Consider the following 16,993-nt stretch of genomic DNA (forward strand, 5'->3'; position numbering starts at 1 on the left):
CACGACCTCTGTGCGCCGCGTCCATGACTGACAGCAAGGGGCGTGGGTTAGTGGGCCCAGCCCACTCGTGTCAGCATAGGTGAAGCCTCGAGTCGCCACGCCCATAACCTCCAGAGAGTGGGCGTGGCTTAGAGAGGCCCCGCCCCCACAGAACATGTGCCTTTGCAGAGGGGGTGTGGTTCCCCACCCCGCCTAACATCATGGGGGTGTGGATTAGCAAGGCAACGCCTCAGCTCCTTACATGTTAGTATAGGCATAGTGTCATTAAACCCCGCCCCTCCATTCCAAGGGGCGTGGTCTCGACCAGCCCCGCCCCGCGACCCACCCCTTACAGCAAATGGGGCGTGGTCTCCTCTGCGCCCCCCCCCCCAGGAAGCAGCCACCACCAGTACAAACCTGCAGACTATTTTTATTAAATTCTCCCATTTCATCTGTACAGAGGAAAAAAAAAAGAAAAAAAAAAGCACATTATTATGTTCAGAATCTCAGTAACATCTCAAAATTACACAGCATGAACATGTAAAATAAAACCAAACCGAATGGAAGGCCGGCCGGGGTTTATACACAGGGAGGGGAAACGATTTACAAAACAAAAAGTCTCATTCATGTCACATTTGGAAATAAAAATGAAGAGATCGAGCTGGAATGGCGCCTGCTGCAGGGCGGGAGGGCACCGGGGCTCCCTCACCACCATGGGCCCTCCGCCCCGTCCCCACCAGAGCCCACAGGCCAACCCCACGCCAGCCTTCCCTCGCCCTCAGCTCAGCCTTTCCCACCGCCAGAGCTCTGCAAGCGCTGCTCCTTGGCAAACCCCAGGGACAGCGGGGTGGGATTTGCATCCAGGAAGGGATGGTTTTGCTTTGGGTTAGCTACGGAACAGAATTTGGGTGTTGTGGGAGGAGAAAACAGCAACCTGCCTCTGTCCAGGGAGTGGCAAGGTGTTATTCCTCCTGCCTGTCCACACCGGCAGCGTGCAGGGACTCCAGCTAGCGGGTCTGATGCAGGAATCTCTTTCATTTTCCAAGTTGAATCACAGAGTGGTTCGGGTTGGAAGGGACCTTAAAGATTATCCAGTTCCAACCCCCCACCGTGGGCAGGGACACCTCCCGCTGGATCAGGCTGCCCAAGGCCCATCCAGCCTGGTTTGGGTCCCCTCTACCCGGGATTCCCTAGTGGAAGCGAGCCGGCAGGTTCGGCCCCCAAGCGGGGAGACTGCACAAAGATCAGTACCTGGGACCTGCCTTGAAGCTCCGAAACCCCGCGATGAAGAACGCGCTGTCGCCACAGAGCTGTACTTTACTCAGAGGCAGAAGTGCTAGGTGAAATGCCCTCGTCTCGTTCCGCACTCACACACTCACACGCACCTCAAACTACATTTTTTTTTAAACAAAACTGATAAAGTAAAAAAAAACCCAACCAACCAACCAACCAACCAACTTACTACAATCTTATTTCAACTAAATAATAAAAGTTGCGTTTTAACAGAAGTTGCCATCCAGCTTGAACGCAATTCCTCTACAACAGTATGGGATTCCGGTGATCCCTCTGGCCCGTCACGTCTCCTCCCTCTGCACCGCCCTCAGAGACATTCGCTCCTCTCCGTTCACTCTCACACAACACGCTCACTGCGGGTTCTTTCAGAACAAGACTGATTCTATTCGCATGGATTGTTAAGAGTCTTTGTTATGGAATTATTTGAGCATCACTAGGGCTTTTCCAGCCCTTATACAGACATGCGGGTACTCGGCTCGACAGACACTACTTGAAGCACAGGGAATTTTGTCCCTGCCCAGATGAGTCACTCCAACAGAGGCGAGGCAGGAGAATCCCAAGTTAAAACTCAGCCAAAGGACAAGATCAAACAATAAATAAGCTCACAAAGGCCAACAAGAATGAACACTAACGGGCTAGTAGGTGAAGTAACAAGGTGCACATCATGCATGGTCACCTATGGTATTCAAATACGAGCCATTGTTTGGGAGTCACAGCTTGTTAACCCTTGCAGCAACGGGAGGGAAGCAGAGCTGCATGCCTTGCCAGGCTCCTGTCATCTAGCCCTTCCCTACAGCCACGGGAGCTTCTGCATCACCATGTCTAAATGAGCTCTCCAAGAGGTTTGGTGATGGCAAGGAGAAAAAGCAATCAACCTCCTCCTGAGCTGCCTTCGGCAGCAGGCAGCCTTCTCCTCCAAGAGGCTTGTGAAGGAAAGGGTGCCCCTGGTTTTGCCACAGCGACACTCTTGGTCGCTGGTGGTCTGCTGGTGGCAGCCATTTCTAGCACTTTCCATTAGACTGGAGAAGCTATAAAGGCTTCCTCAAGTTCAAGGCAACAGCAGTGTTTCTTACAACCATTTCCTCCTTTCCCTGCAATGGAAAATGGTTACCTGCAGGCAAGGGGTTGTGTTGGCAACAGCACAAGCAGGTTATTTTTGGAAGAGAACTTGTGTAGGCTTCTGTGCCTTTGAGACCTCTAGATTTTAGGTATATGTGAGGAGGAGGAGGCTGTTTCAAGACTGGGATTGGTAGCTTCCTAGTCACGGAGAAAAGCAAATTCGGTTGTTAGCAGTGTCAGGGAACCCCATTTTAAAAAGTGAACAGATAACGATGCTCAGTGACAAAATAGACCAGACCCTTTGCCAGTGTCACACCTTTAAAAGGAGGGTCTATGCCTTAGAGTGACAAAGTGCATCGAAGGGAATCACGCAGAAATCTATTTAGTATCCTACCTCTGCTTCAGAGGACCCCCAGACTCACACCTGTAACCATCCCAGAGCACTCACACCGAAACCAGACGAGCACCATGACTGCAGACTAACACCACCACAGACCACAGACTCCTAGCACAGCGTTCCAGGCACCCTCACCGTAACCTTCTCTAAATTAAAAAGCAAAAAAAAAACCCAGAAAGCTTTATATCTGAAAGTAAAGAAAGTCGCCTTCAGAGCTGAACAGAGTTTACATTCAGAACTATGGCTACAAACCTACAATTTTCACCGCCATGTCTTCTGGAATTTAGTGGAAAATGCTATTTCTAGACAATAAACCATCTAATTAGGCTTTTCAAGCTAATCAGGTTACAAAATGCCTTTTCAAAGAGTCACAACAGTTTAAAAAAAGCCCTCTGACAGCAATTTAAATACACCCCATAGACATCTTGAGAAGCAGGACTCGTGCCAAGCAGGCAAAGATCCCATTTCCCTTGCCGGCAGCTCTGTGAACACACCCATCTCACAGCAGTAATTTCAGCGCTCCATCAAGTGAAACAATAAACAGTTATAATTGCCAAACTAACACTCGCGGTGTTATACACCTGTGCTACCTCAAGAGACACCATCAACCATTCCTCTTCTGCTTCACTTCATGTTGACAGAAGGCCAGTTAAGCTCTATTAGCACCAGGGAAGAGGGTTGAGAGAAAGAATTTAGGCTTAATTTCTGTCCTACCTAACCACTTAACTGCAATCTTGCCATGCACTAATTCACCACTGAACCACCAGACATTCTCCACTGCTTGCTTGTGCGCGTAATAATTCAATATAAAACCAGAAGAGTTTGTGAACAACTCTTTAGCATAGTAAGTCAAAGACCGTATCACTAACAGTTTGCCATCCATCCTCAGGCTGGGATGAAGTTACGCTTGCAAAAAGCTTCAGTTGCAGCAAAAGCTCACAGTATTTTGTGTACGCCATTCTGTACACGCAGCATCATCAGCATCAGCCGGTCCACACTCCAAAGTGTCTCAAAACCACCTCCGCTGTCCTCAAGAAGAACAGAGAGAACTGGAAGCATCAGGTCTTATCTAGCAGTGCACTAAGTGGGAAAACAAAGTTATGGATCAAGCATCAGCCTAAGTTGGACAGTTTCAGGCACGTGAATTTACTGCAGCACAGGCAGGTGAGCACACCTAAAAGGCGAATAAAGTACATCCTACTGTACATAGGGACTCTGGTGCAGCCACTTCCAGATCTCATGAACACTCTCAACGTTTCAGCCAAAGCACGTGGCTTTTGACCTCCACAACTCCTTGTATTTGAGGAACAACAGTGACAGAGGCGGCCACAACTACTGGTGCAGCTTTTCTAAAACACCTTCTTTGGATTCTCGGGTACGAGTATCATGTTCTGGGAGTGTAACGATATACAGCACGAGTGCACGCATGGATGATAACAATGTGAAAGTGATTTCCCTTAAAGATCCAGACGTTTCTGCCTTTCATACAACACTCTCGTGCACCCATCCACTCCTGCTTCTGGACCAGCACCTGTGCCCTACATCCCAGAAAACACCAGCTGCAATCCCTTATCCTTAACCTTATCAGCTGCGGTTGTGGAAATGAAAAACACTCTTCAGTGCTACTACCCAAACCCCCAAGATCTCGCCAGGCCAGGTCCAAACCACGGCTCTAGCCCCCAGGTCACTGGTTTACAGATAAACACGTGGAGTGTTCATTGCTTTCTGGATCCCTGACAAAGCACCACACTGCCAGCGTGGCAATACCAGCGCTAGGGAGATAGTTTGGAAGGGTAATAGCTTAACAGAAGCAAGGTAAAATAGAAGGAGTGTTAGAATGTTACTGCATCGTCACTAACAGAAGTTGTTGACCGAGTAAGCAATCAGAGCACTTCACGCCTGCTGACAGCAGCACCAGAGGCTACCGACAGGCTCTACCCACCTCGCATCCACACCGTGTCTTTAATCTATCGAAATACGAGTTGTACAGCTCACATGAGTATTTGATCCTGGTCAGTATTTATTCTATCTCGCAAGTGGCAGAGGAAGAAAGGGAGGGTATCTTTTCAGCCAGAAAAATCCACAGTAACAGAAGCAGGATATTCACTAGAAGATGACACCAGCGACGGGTGTCCTTAGGGTGTCCACGACTATGCTCTGGAGATGCTTTACATAAGATGAGCAAGATGTCCAAAACAAGGCCAACCGTGGTGTAAGATGCAATTCACCCTTTACTTTCCCACTTTTATTTCACTTGGCCACAGAGGATGACTAGATTTCAATACGAACCGATAGCTAAATCATATAGTCGGGATGTCTGTCTTTAAAAATGTACTTAAAAACTGCTTGAGCTGCAGGTCGTTTCAGTCTGATCTGGAGAGTGAAGGCAGTTCCAACAGTACAACAGAGACTTGTCTACAGGCAGGTAAACGAGAGTCTGCTAACAAAGGGGTAACAAAAGCTGCTGGCTGGGCTGCCAATGTTGCACATAAACTTTCATAGGATGAAGATGCCGTGGATGAGATCCAGGATGGGAAAACTGAGCCAACACCTGCTGCTGTTCTAATTATTTTGTTTTTTATTCTCCTCTCACAAGAGGGGGCGGGTAGACTATACAGAGGAGGGCTGTACAAAACCGGGCACTAGGCAGGCATTTCTTCAGCAGGCAATCCAGGCTCTACCTGTCCTTGAGCTCTCTTGTCACCCGCTTGGTGATGCGTCCACACATCAGGCCGATGAGAAAGAGTACACAGATGCCAACCGTGATCACAGACAGTATGTAATTCTTGGACGGAGAGGTCATAACTTGCATGGCAAGATCAGAAAAGCCTTCTGCTGGGGCAACCTGGATGAGAGAAGGGAAATAAATGAGCCAAGCCGTACTTTCCGTGTAAGCCTGCACCTTGGCATTGATCAGGCTTTGTCTCTGGTACTGCTGCTCCCACAGACTCGGCCTGCAGAAAAAGCAAGCAGGCCAGCAATGATTCACCTGAAGGAAGAACAGCTCAGGAGACAAGGTTGTAACAGAAGTTCACAGAACCATGGAATCCCGAGGTTGGAAAAGGCCCTTGAGAGCATCAAATCCAGGTGAACCTGTCCACCACTAATCCATATCCCTGAGCACCTCATCTGCCTGTCTCTTAAACGCCTCCAGGGATGGGGACTCAACCACCTCCCTGGGCAGCCTCTGCCAGTGTTTGAGGACCCTCTGGGTGAAGTAATTTTTCCTGATGTCCAATACGAACCTTCCCTGGTGCAACTCAACATCGCCCTCTCATCCTATCACTTGGGCAAACAGTCCAACACCCATCAGGGTTGTGATGACCCTATTTCATTGCCCCAGACCTTGTCTATAGGAGACCAAGCCTTGCGTGTACACAACAGTTTAATTCTGCACTGCAGAGTGTGCATCTCAGACATGGAGAAAGCAAGATATAAAAATTTAAAAAAAGGAGACTCGATCTCAATTTTTCTGGACCAAATAGTAAACTTCAGAGAGAAAGATTTCATTACAGTATAAGTTTTTCATAAATAGCTTGCAAAAGAAAGATCCAATGCAAAAAAAAGATGATGTAATTTATTTAAATCCTTTAGTTATTTACCTTTGCAGCATAGCTCCACATTTCAATACGATCATTAAGGCGTTTCTTGCATTCGGGCTGCAACCTCACTCGCTTATCTTCCAGAGCTTCCATTAAGCATGACATTTCTGTAACGTGAAGAAGATGGTGTTACGGAATAGAAACAGGCTGTGAGAAGGCTGCTAGAAAGGGACACTTCAATTCATAGAATCATAGAATAGTGTGTATCGGTACAGACCTTAAAGATCATCCAGTCCCACCCCTGCCATGGGCAGGGACACCTCCCACTGGATCAGGTTGCCCAAGGCCCCATCCAGCCTTGAACACCTCCAGGGATGGGGCAGCCTCAACTTCCCTGGGCAACCTGGGCCAGTGTCTCACCACTCACATTGTGAAGAAATTTCTTTTTATGTCTAGTCTAAATCTGCCCCTCTCCTGTTTATACCCACTGCCCCTCATCCTATCATTCCAAGCCTTTATGAACAGCCCCTCTCCAGCTTTCTTGTAGCCCCTTCAGGCACTAGAAGGTCGCTATGAGATCTCCTCGGAGCCTTCTCTTCTCCAGGCTGAACAACCCCAGCTCTCTCAGCCTGTCCTCGTAGGGAAGGTGCTCCAGCTCCCCGATCATCTTTGTAGCCTCCTCTGGACCCGTTCCAACAGCTCCATCTCCTTCTTCTGTTGAGGATTCCAGAACTTGACACAATGCTCCAAGTGAGATCTCACAAGAGAGGAACAGAGGGGCAGAATCCCCTCCCTCGCCCTGCTGGCCACGCTGCTTTTGATGCAGCCCAATTCAACCAAAAGCTGATGGTTCCATCGCTTTCTGAACAGAGTAGTCGGCCTCACAGACTGTCCACAAAGCCTTGCTGTACCATTGAACTAGCAACTTCACCAAGATTCACAAATTAATATTGCAATTTGAGGCACAAGGTATTTTGACTTCCAAAAAGAAATTACAGAACCTATCCCAGATGTAATTCATGAGATTTTAAAAAGTCTTGCATGTTTGCACTTTCAATGATCTGTTCTCAAAATCCCATGCCACTCTTCAGAGAGAACTAGGATCAAATTCAGCTCAGGAAAATAACAGTGTAACTTCTTAGGCTTGTTAGGGGTTTCTTTTGATCAACAAAATGTATTCAAAAGGTTTTACTTCCTCAGTTTTCACATGGTGCTGTGCAAAGCAAATGGGATCACAATGTTCTGGGTGCCCACGAGCACCTCAGCTAACTCATAAACACTTTTACATGTTCATATAAGACACTGACTCTTAGATTTTCTATATTATGCTTACACTGCCTTACTTGAATAATCCCCAATTGGATGTTTTATGCTTTGCAGTGAAGCGTTATTGCGTTATTTTGTTCATAGCAAACAGACTGCAAATTTTAAACTAACTCCAAACTTTTGAAACACAATTGCCAGCTCAAACACTCAGATCCCTCTCTATGTTCCAGGCTTCTGCACACCTTCAGCACAAACACATCGGAACACACATCAAAAGAACAGTGGAACAGGAATAAACTAAGGATATCCAGAATTTCAGAAAGGCATTCAGTAACCAGCACAAAAGACAATGATCAGGAAACCACTTGGCTGCTGTTTTTAATGCCAGATAACATTCCCACCTTTCTGAGTTTAAGGACTGTTTTTCCCTCTAGCTTTCCTTAAATAGCCATACGCACTACTCAGCTAGCTAACGTAATGACAAGAACAAAGCAAGAGCTTGACCTCAAACAGGAAAAGAATGGGTTAGGAAATGCTTAAATAAATCATGTTTTCAAGCAGTCTGAACCCAGTGAACTCAGTCTTAGGAGACTTGGATGATGAAGGAGACAGCTGATGAAGGCCTTTAGCTGCTACGTGAATTTAGGAAATGTAGTAAAGACTACTTACTCTCTCTAATAACGACAAGAAAAAACTGGGCTATTTAAGTAGAAAGAAAAATGAGGATCAAAGCTGTTCAGTTCAATTTTGTCTGTCAAAAATACCGAAACAAAGAAGCCAACCGTGGACAAAGACTGATATAAAGCAAGGACGACCAAGGGGATTAGCTAGGAATGAACCTTGTGACCCCAAATTGATTTGCTTCTGTAAGAGATGCAGCTTAGTTCCAGGGAAGCTTTCGATGCAGTCTGATATAACACTACCCTAAGCAAGCTTGGGAGCAGAATCCTGTGTGAAATTCATACAGGGTGGGAGATAAACCACACTGGAAAACAAGTTCAAGCGCTTCAGTCCACGTGTATTAAGAGCTCTTTTCCAAGAGGATTTGACCGAGGGGGGATTTTACAGAGAGTAAAATGGATCTGCTATCACACACTATTGTCTGTAATTGTATAAAGATGAATACTAAATATACTCATTCAATTTGCAGATAAGGCTGCAAGGCTGTTATATCAGGATTGAAGAACTGGTCCCACCTTGGACACAAGGAAGGAATTCATGACAGCCAACATCTTGGGGCACCCACCACCTCTGCAGCCATTCCACTTCATCACCCACAGAGGACTGTGGAAAGCTCTGGTACTTGAGATAAGCTGCGTTCTCTCACCAGCATCACAGTCCTCAGGACTGAGAGGTTACAGGAGTAAAGCACGAGCACTTACGGCGTCCCCTCCCTGGTGGGATGGCAGCACAGTGGTGTTTGATGTCTAGGGCACAGGCTGTGTGGAGCACTGGGTCAACAAATATATCTGCTTTGCTTTCTTTCAGCATGTTGAGCACTTCCTGGAGAGGGGGAAATTACAAGTACATCTCAAAAAAAAGAAGCGGGAACTAAACTCACACTGCTTAAATTTTCTGAAAGGTGCACCACCTTTTTAAACCCAGGATCATGACAAAAACCCACCCCTGTCCCTGGATGAGGCTATAAATGTTGGTTAACACTGGATTAAATGTCCTGGTTTATAAGGGTTACCATAGTTACGATCATTAAAATACCCATATTAATCTAAAACACAAAGTCAATAGGCCAGGGTTACTTCAGTTAGAACTGAAATAAGGTGTCACAGCCACAGGGGCAACTCCTACAGCCCCTGATCACAGCCAGTGCTGGGCCACATCCAGCCCTCAGGAAGCCTGCAATGGAGACAGCAAGAGAAAACAGTAGCAGCAAGAAACTTTGGCAACCATAAACAAGAAAGGATCCAAACCTAGAACTGCAACGGAGGCATTGTCAGCACAATTTTCACTGGCAAATTGAAACTGAATAGAATCGCTGCAGGCCAGAACTGAGATATGTAAGGAAATTTGCAGAGCTCTGGCTTCATACTAGCTAGAACATGGCCTGGGCTGTGATCTGGAAAAATCAGACTTCTGCAGGGGTGGGATGCCTTTCAGAGCGCATTCAATTTATTTCCTTTACCTTCTTACACATTTCTGTTTTTATTTTCAGCAAATTCACTTTCAGGCATTCTTCCACCTGCCCGGTTTGCTCCTGAGCTGCTGCTTCTTCCGCACACAAGCTGGAAATCTATTTTGAAGAAGGTATTTTAACATAAGTAGTTCACAACAGTTTTTCTGCCCGTTAGGACATTTGTATCTCAATACATTATTTCATCACAGAGTGCAGCAACAGAACACACAATGAAACACTTCCCCTCCAGAATCCCCAAACGCTGCTTGGCTCACGCAATATGCATTCCCTTTGAATCCCAACAGCACCGTTGGGGAGGGAACCGTTCCGAGAGGGAAGCAGGGAGGAAAACAGTGTAGAAATAATGTTAAGATAAGAGATAAGCAATACTCGAGACACGGCTGATTCATTTATCGGAAGTGAAAGCTCAAAATCTGACTGGATTCCACCAGTGAAGGCTGACAAGACCAGAGAGCTCACACACATCTGTTAAAACAGGAAAGCACTGTTTTCCCATGGTCACAAGTCTTGAACAAATGAGATCCCAGATGAAAAAAATAACTTTATAAGAGCACCCCACAAGAAACTGCAACTCTTGCACACTAGACAAAATCACAAGCAGAGAACCTGACTGGCTAAAAGCATTTCGAAGGGGCTTTTTATTTGTTTCAATTATCAGGACAGTTCATGTTTCATGAAGGGAGTTTTCATCGCGAAAAAGCAGCTGCAGAGTCATTTCTCCTACCTCATCAGAGCAGTGCATCTGAAGTTGGGGATCCAGCCGATAATCAAGAGCCGATTCCTGGATTATCACTCGAATTTGGTCCTCACAGTCTGGAGAGAGACGCTATTAAGCAGAGAAAGTCATTAATTCATTCAATGACCTTTATTTTCATAAATCAATCACCTTGCATTTTAACCTGTGTATTCTGTAATACGTGTATAGAAGCATAAAACCTCATTTCTGTACAGCCTGTTAATGCACAGAACATGCCACAAGCCCAGGTTTGATTTGTTATTCAATGACTGCTCCTCAAACACAATCATGCGCAGTTTCTCATTCGCATTCACTAGCTCTGCTCACCTGGTCTGCATATTTCAACTTCAGGCATGAGATGACTTGTCCTTCCAACTCTGTATCATCCTTGGCCCTATTCAGGATATTCTGGCAGAACTTCGGGATGTCTGCTTTGCACGCCTTCCTGAGCACTGGATTTAAGCGGTAATCTAAGCAGGAAAGACAAGAGAAGTTCAGCAGAGTATACATCTCTTCAGATTATTAACACTCCAAAAGAGATTTGATACAAATCTCTTGGATGACGCTGTACCAGCAATACATTTAATTTGAGGGAAAAATAGTATTTTTTCACATGGAATTTTATCTTCTGAGGCAAGAGCTTCAGGAATAAAACAGATAATAACACATGTTGATCCTCAAGAACTTGACTGAACGAAGTCATTGTGTGCACCGACAGCCATGAAGGGGAACAAACCGAAGTGAATATTCTTTCAGCCCTGCGGACCAGTCAGCGGCTCAGGCAGGCAAGGTAAGTTCCCTCAGAAGAAGATACCTGTGTTCTGCGTAATCTGGCGCTTGGTAATCATTTGCTTGCATTTAGGATCCATCACTTCACTGTTCTTGTTTTGTTTCAAACACTGCAACATATTTTTTGAGTCTGCTTCTGGACAAAACCGCTACAAAACAAAAAAACAAACCACAAAACCCAAATTTCAACAATAAGCACTTGAAAAACAAAATCCAATTGTATTTGTGGAAGAGAAGAACCACCTGTGTGACTCAGAGGTGTACAGACACGCTCCCTAGCCCCAACACCTCCTCTTAAAAAGGACAGTGCTACTCTCTAAACTGACTATGGGCGTGAATATCTCTGCTTATGGAATGAGCATTAAGCCATACGGTTTTGACCGGCTTCCAGGCACCAGCTTGTCTTGGCAAATCAAAAGCAATTTGCCTCCATTTTCTATTCTTGAATTACAGCACACTTTTCAAGAAATACCCACCAAATTAGGCCTCACACCCAACTTTATTTTAGAAACTGAAACGGAAATCTTTCAAGTCTCCACACATACCAGTGTCGTGCACAAATACTGCCTGGACAAAGCGACAGATAAGGACTTCATTAGTAACACCCAGGACAAACTAAGACCATATGGAAGGAGAAAGCAGAGAACAGTTCACTGATACGGATCTGCCCATTCCGGTCCTGAATCAGATAATCAGAAGTGAACCAGATCGCCCAAAATTCAGACCAAGGCACTTATTTCTTTTGTTAGCAACCAGTTCTGCGGGCAGAAGATAAGGCTGTTGCATCTTCTAATGCGCACCATTTTAGTAAGATTACAGGGTTTTTATTTACAAGCATGAGTCTGAGCAATAAATTCTCAGGATGCTCTCCTTTGGGCGCAATACAGAGTCAGGGTATTGCATACAGACCACACATACTAGTGTTTCAGGGCTTGCAATTCTGGCAGTCGTCTTGTATCAACATCCATTGCTGCTTTCCATGTGGTATCACTTTAAACCAGCATTTCTAATTTTCAGGACTGCATGATTCTGGCTGTTTTATCATTTTGATGAAAGTATCTGTGCATCAGGCCAGTAGTGAACTGAAGATGTTACTCCTCTCTCTAATCATAACTTCTTCACCTTTGCTAAAGGCCAATCCAAATCCAAACTTATTGGATGAAAACTGTATTAGAAACCTCAGCACAGACTCCCTCCTCAATTCTGCTGGCAGTTAGGAAGAAATTTATTAGTGCACAGGCTTTCATCAGATATTTGGAGAAGTAAATTTGAAGAGAAGACCCCTGAAGAAACCTCAACCTGATTCAGAGTTAATGATTATTGTGCAAAAAAGCAATCATACTTCTGAAACAACACAGCCTTGTAAAAAACCTTTATGGGAAACTCAAAACTGACAGAACTCTCACATGCCAACCTCACCCTCTTAAAACAGCACAGGACCATTACCTTGATCATCTGCTTGCAGACCCTCATCAGCGTGTAGTCCAGTTCTGGATCCATCATCTCCGTCTCCTGCAGTTTAAACACCTTCTGGTGGCACCGGGTACTCAACTGCTTCTTGATTTCTTTCAGGCATTCAATAATCTACAAGACAGCATTACAACCTTAACAGACACCTTGTTGATACGATTCTGTCATATGCTGCTCAAAACTCATCGCTGTGTGTTCCCTGAACAGCTGTTTTCACCCGATTTATGCAACTCGGCTCCCAATGCCAAGATTTTATCAGAAATCATTACCAACGCTTATTTCCAGGACTTGCTTTAAGCTCATCTTTTCTGACAAAGATGTAATGAGATGAAAAGGGCCACCTGGATTTAATCCAAACCCCTAAACCTCATCTTGCAGACATTACGCCTAAGAAATCTTTCACAACACTTGCAGCAACCACCTGCTAATAGCTTAAAACTAGAATTAACTGAGGAAAATATTTAAGGAAGCTTCCCATAAAGCGCAAGAGCGCTCAGTCCCCGTATGCAGACAATCAGGCAGGAAAGGGAAGAGACCGGCATAGCTGAGTCGAGACCTGCTGGTTAAACAAAAAACGAAGAGGGAACTGCCCAGGCAGAGCAATCAGGGACAGGGAACCTGGGACGTGTATAGAGACACTGCCCGTTTGTGTGGGGATGAAGTCAGGAAGGCCAAGGCACAGCTGGAGCTGAACTTGGCATAGGATGTAAACACTAACAAGAAGGGCTTTCATAGGTACGTCAATCAAAAGAGGAAGGTCAAAGAGAATGTCCCTCTACTGATGGCTGGAAATAGGGATCATGTATCAACACATGAGGAGAAGGCTGAGGTACTTAACTTTTTTGCCTCAGTCTTCACCGATAACTGCTCTCATTGCCCCTCCTGGGTCATGGGACAGCAAGATGGTGACCGGGGGAAGGTAGACCCTCTCCCACAGTAGAGGAGGATCAGGTTCATGACCACCTGAGGAACCTGAACATATATAAGTCTATGGGACCTGATGAGATGCATCCCAGAGTCCTGAGAGAATTGGCAGATGTGGTTGCCAAGTCACTCTCCAGGATATTTGAAAAGTCCTGGCAATCAGAAGTCCCTGGTGACTGGAAGAAGGGTAACGTTGTGCCCATTTTTAAAAAGGGTAGAAAAGATGACCCTGAGAACTACCAACCTGTCAGCCTCACCTCTGTGCCTGGGAAGATCATGGAACAGAGCCTCCTAGCAGCTATACTAAAGCACATGGAGGACAGGGAGGTGATTAATGGCAGCCAGCATGGCTTCACCAGGGGCAAGTCCTGTCTGACCAACTTAGTGGCTTTCTATGACTGGGTAACTGCAGCAGTGGACATGGGTAAACCAACGGGAGTGATCTATCTGGACTTCTGTAAAGCCTTTGACACAGTCTCCCACAACATCCTTCACTCTAAATTGGAGAGATGGATTTGATGGGTGGACGGTAAGGTGGGTAAGAAACAGGTTGGATGGTTGTATTCAAAGAGTAGTGGTCAATGTCTCAAAGTCCAGATGGGGATCCATGACCAGTGGTGTCCCTCAGGGGTCCATACAGGGACCAGTGCTGTTCAGTATCTTCATCAATGATATTGATAGCGAGATCGAGTGCACCCTTGGCAAGTTTGCAGATGACACCAAGCTGAGCGGTGTAGTTACCGCACCGGAAGGATGGGATGTCATCCAAAGGGACCTGGACAGACTGGAGAAGTGGGCCTCTGAGAACCTCATGAGATTCAACAAGGCCAAGTGTAAGGTCCTGCACCTGGGTTGGGGCAACCCCCCTCCAGCCCCCACGATGGAGGATGATGTGACGGAGAGCAGCCCTGCAGAGAAGGACTTGGGCTGCTGGTCAATGAGAAGCTCGACATGACCTGGCAACGTGTGCTCGCAGCCCAGAAGGCCAACTGTGTCCTGGGCTGCATCCAAAGCAGTGTGGCCAGCAGGGAGGGAGGGGATTCTGCCCTCTGTTCCTCTCTTGTGAGACCTCATCTGGAGTACTGTGTCCAGTTCTGGAATCCTCAATGTAAGAAGGAGGTGGAGCTGTTGGAACAGGTTCAGAGGAGGCTAAAAAGATGATGGGAGGGCTGGAGGCTGAGAGAGCTGGGGTTGTTCAGCCTGGAGAAGAGAAGGCTCCAAGGAGACCTTATAGTGACCTTCCAGTACCTGAAGGGGCTACAGGAAATTCACAAAGGCTTGTGGTGACAGGTCGAGGGACAATAGGTATAAACAGGAGAGGGGCAGATTTAGACTAGACATTAGGAAGAATTTCTTCACCATGAGAGTGGTGAGGCACTGGCCCAGGTTGCCCAGAGAAGCTGTGGCTGCCCCATCCCTGGAGGTGTTCAAGGCCAGGTTGGATGGGCCTTGGGCAGCCTGATCCAGTGGGATGTCCCTGCCCATGGCATGAATCCCCTGTGGGGGTTGGAACTAGATGATCTTTAAGGTCTCTTCCAACCCTGACTATGATTCTATGAATTAACTGCTCACAGCACTGCATTCACCCAGTATTAATGCTTGTGAACCAATGCGGGTTAAAAAATGATGATTCAATATAGTAACGAAAAGTTTCAGTGGTATCAAAATGAAAACCTAACGCTGCACTCGCAGAGGCAAAAGTATTCCTTAAATATTTTCTGAAATGAAAGTACAAATTAAAATGTAAATTATTAATAAAATCTATTACCTGAGCATTGCCATAGGGCACGTTTTGGCAGTAATTCTTGATGTCACTTTTACAAGCCTCATACAGTTCTGGTTCAAGCCTGATATCCTCTGTCTGCAAGATAAATTACAGCACGAACTTTTAAGTGAGGCTTTAAAGATTATTTTACTTTGTTACTCTATTCTAGAGCACTCCACTCCCTAAAAGGAAGCAAGTCCCACAGGAGGCAGGTCAGTTTCTTTGAATTTAAGGGTCCTGGATATGAGAAGTGCTGTTAGGGGGAGATCAACTTTGCAAATCCATGCAGTGGATCAGTTGACTTTTTACACTGAAGGAAGGGTTTAAACTGAATTTTAGAGCTGGCAAGTTGTTTCCGCTGCTTCTCCACACACAAGGGTCCAAGGCTGCCAAAACATCCTCATAGGAAAGCAACAGGACATATTAGAAACAGTTCAAACACTGAGGGATCTGGAGGATGTGAAAGTTCCCTCCCCTAGCGAGGCCCAGCATTTTAATTCTTCCATACAAAGGCAAGAGTGCTGCATCTTCTGATATGGGCCTGCTTAAGGTGACGCTTTAGCACTCGAACAACATATACTGGACAAAGACCTCATGAGTTCCTTGCTGCAAGCTCTGCAGCAGGAAGCTGAGAGGCAGCCTTGCCTACCCGAACAAACACTACTCTTATTTATCACTGAATAACTTGGAGCAGCTGGAGTCAAGTTGCTTCATCTGTGCTTGTTTCCTCAGTCTGTAAACTGAAGCTTTTATTCTCTCCTAGGGGACTTTAAGGACATCAGCACATGTAGCACATTGCTATCTAACACTAAACTTAGTCACATGGAGCTGAAATTCCAATGACCATTACTTAGCTTGCCTTAGCCTTCATGAGACAATATTTAAGGCATTACAGTAGACAGTCATTATTTCCCTGTCAAGGGCCATTGGAGCTCGTGTTGTAAGACGAGTGGAAAAAATAAATTAAATGCATCTTATGAACGAGCTTCCTTTTTTTCACCAGGGTGGACAAACCAGGAAGCTTTAATTCAAGGACCTCGCTAGAAAAGGAGGCAGTTCAAGAGTTTCATGCATGTTTACCATCTCTAGCTCCTCAACACGCAGCTGTTTGCGGCACTTCAGAGAGACCCTGTGCTCCTTGGCATCCTGCAAAGTATCATTGCGCACAGTTGTGCTCAGACAGATTACTACATCCACCCTGCAGAAAAGAAAACAGCGTTTTACTCACATACCCTTCACGGAGACCAGCCAAGATTGGTGTTGGATCACCACATCAGAGAAACTGACCCCAGGAACCCAAAGACAACATAAAGCCCTTATGCATCTATGCTTAGCTGTAGCCTGGGTACAGCCCTAGGCAGAGGAACTGGCTCACAATTAAAACCTAAATCTAATGCTGTCTGATTGGACTCTACATCAGCAGACAGGAAGACAGTCAAAGCCCCACCACACCAATGCCCAGCAAAACCTCAGCTCTTAAATCATGTGCACACTTTAGAAAAGCTTTACTTCATCTCAGAAGCAGATGAAGGTGAATACCTACGAGGCATTGCAAACAATCCTTTTGCACCATGGGAAGGGCATTTGTATCATAAAATGCAAATAGTCCTTCCATCCACAA

The 16,993-nt window shown here is 45.8% G+C and overlaps 1 protein-coding gene across 1 annotated transcript in view; it reads right to left on the minus strand.

The window, feature by feature from the left end:
* Positions 1-468: 468 nt before the first annotated feature.
* The window catches only part of GLG1 (golgi glycoprotein 1), an 89,788-nt gene continuing 73,263 nt past the window's right edge, over positions 469-16,993 (minus strand). Inside the window, exons 17-26 of the mRNA XM_009569971.2 lie at positions 16,453-16,570; positions 15,376-15,468; positions 12,660-12,797; positions 11,239-11,362; positions 10,752-10,894; positions 10,413-10,514; positions 9,677-9,784; positions 8,919-9,039; positions 6,331-6,437; positions 469-5,573 (exon numbers count right to left, since the gene is read on the minus strand). Of these exons, the coding sequence (XP_009568266.2) occupies positions 5,406-5,573; positions 6,331-6,437; positions 8,919-9,039; positions 9,677-9,784; positions 10,413-10,514; positions 10,752-10,894; positions 11,239-11,362; positions 12,660-12,797; positions 15,376-15,468; positions 16,453-16,570 (1,222 nt within the window). The 3' untranslated portion in view covers positions 469-5,405. The remainder of the gene's footprint in view (positions 5,574-6,330; positions 6,438-8,918; positions 9,040-9,676; positions 9,785-10,412; positions 10,515-10,751; positions 10,895-11,238; positions 11,363-12,659; positions 12,798-15,375; positions 15,469-16,452; positions 16,571-16,993) is intronic.

Source organism: Cuculus canorus, chromosome 13 (assembly GCF_017976375.1).
Source record: "Cuculus canorus isolate bCucCan1 chromosome 13, bCucCan1.pri, whole genome shotgun sequence".
NCBI classification, from domain to species: domain Eukaryota; kingdom Metazoa; phylum Chordata; class Aves; order Cuculiformes; family Cuculidae; genus Cuculus; species Cuculus canorus.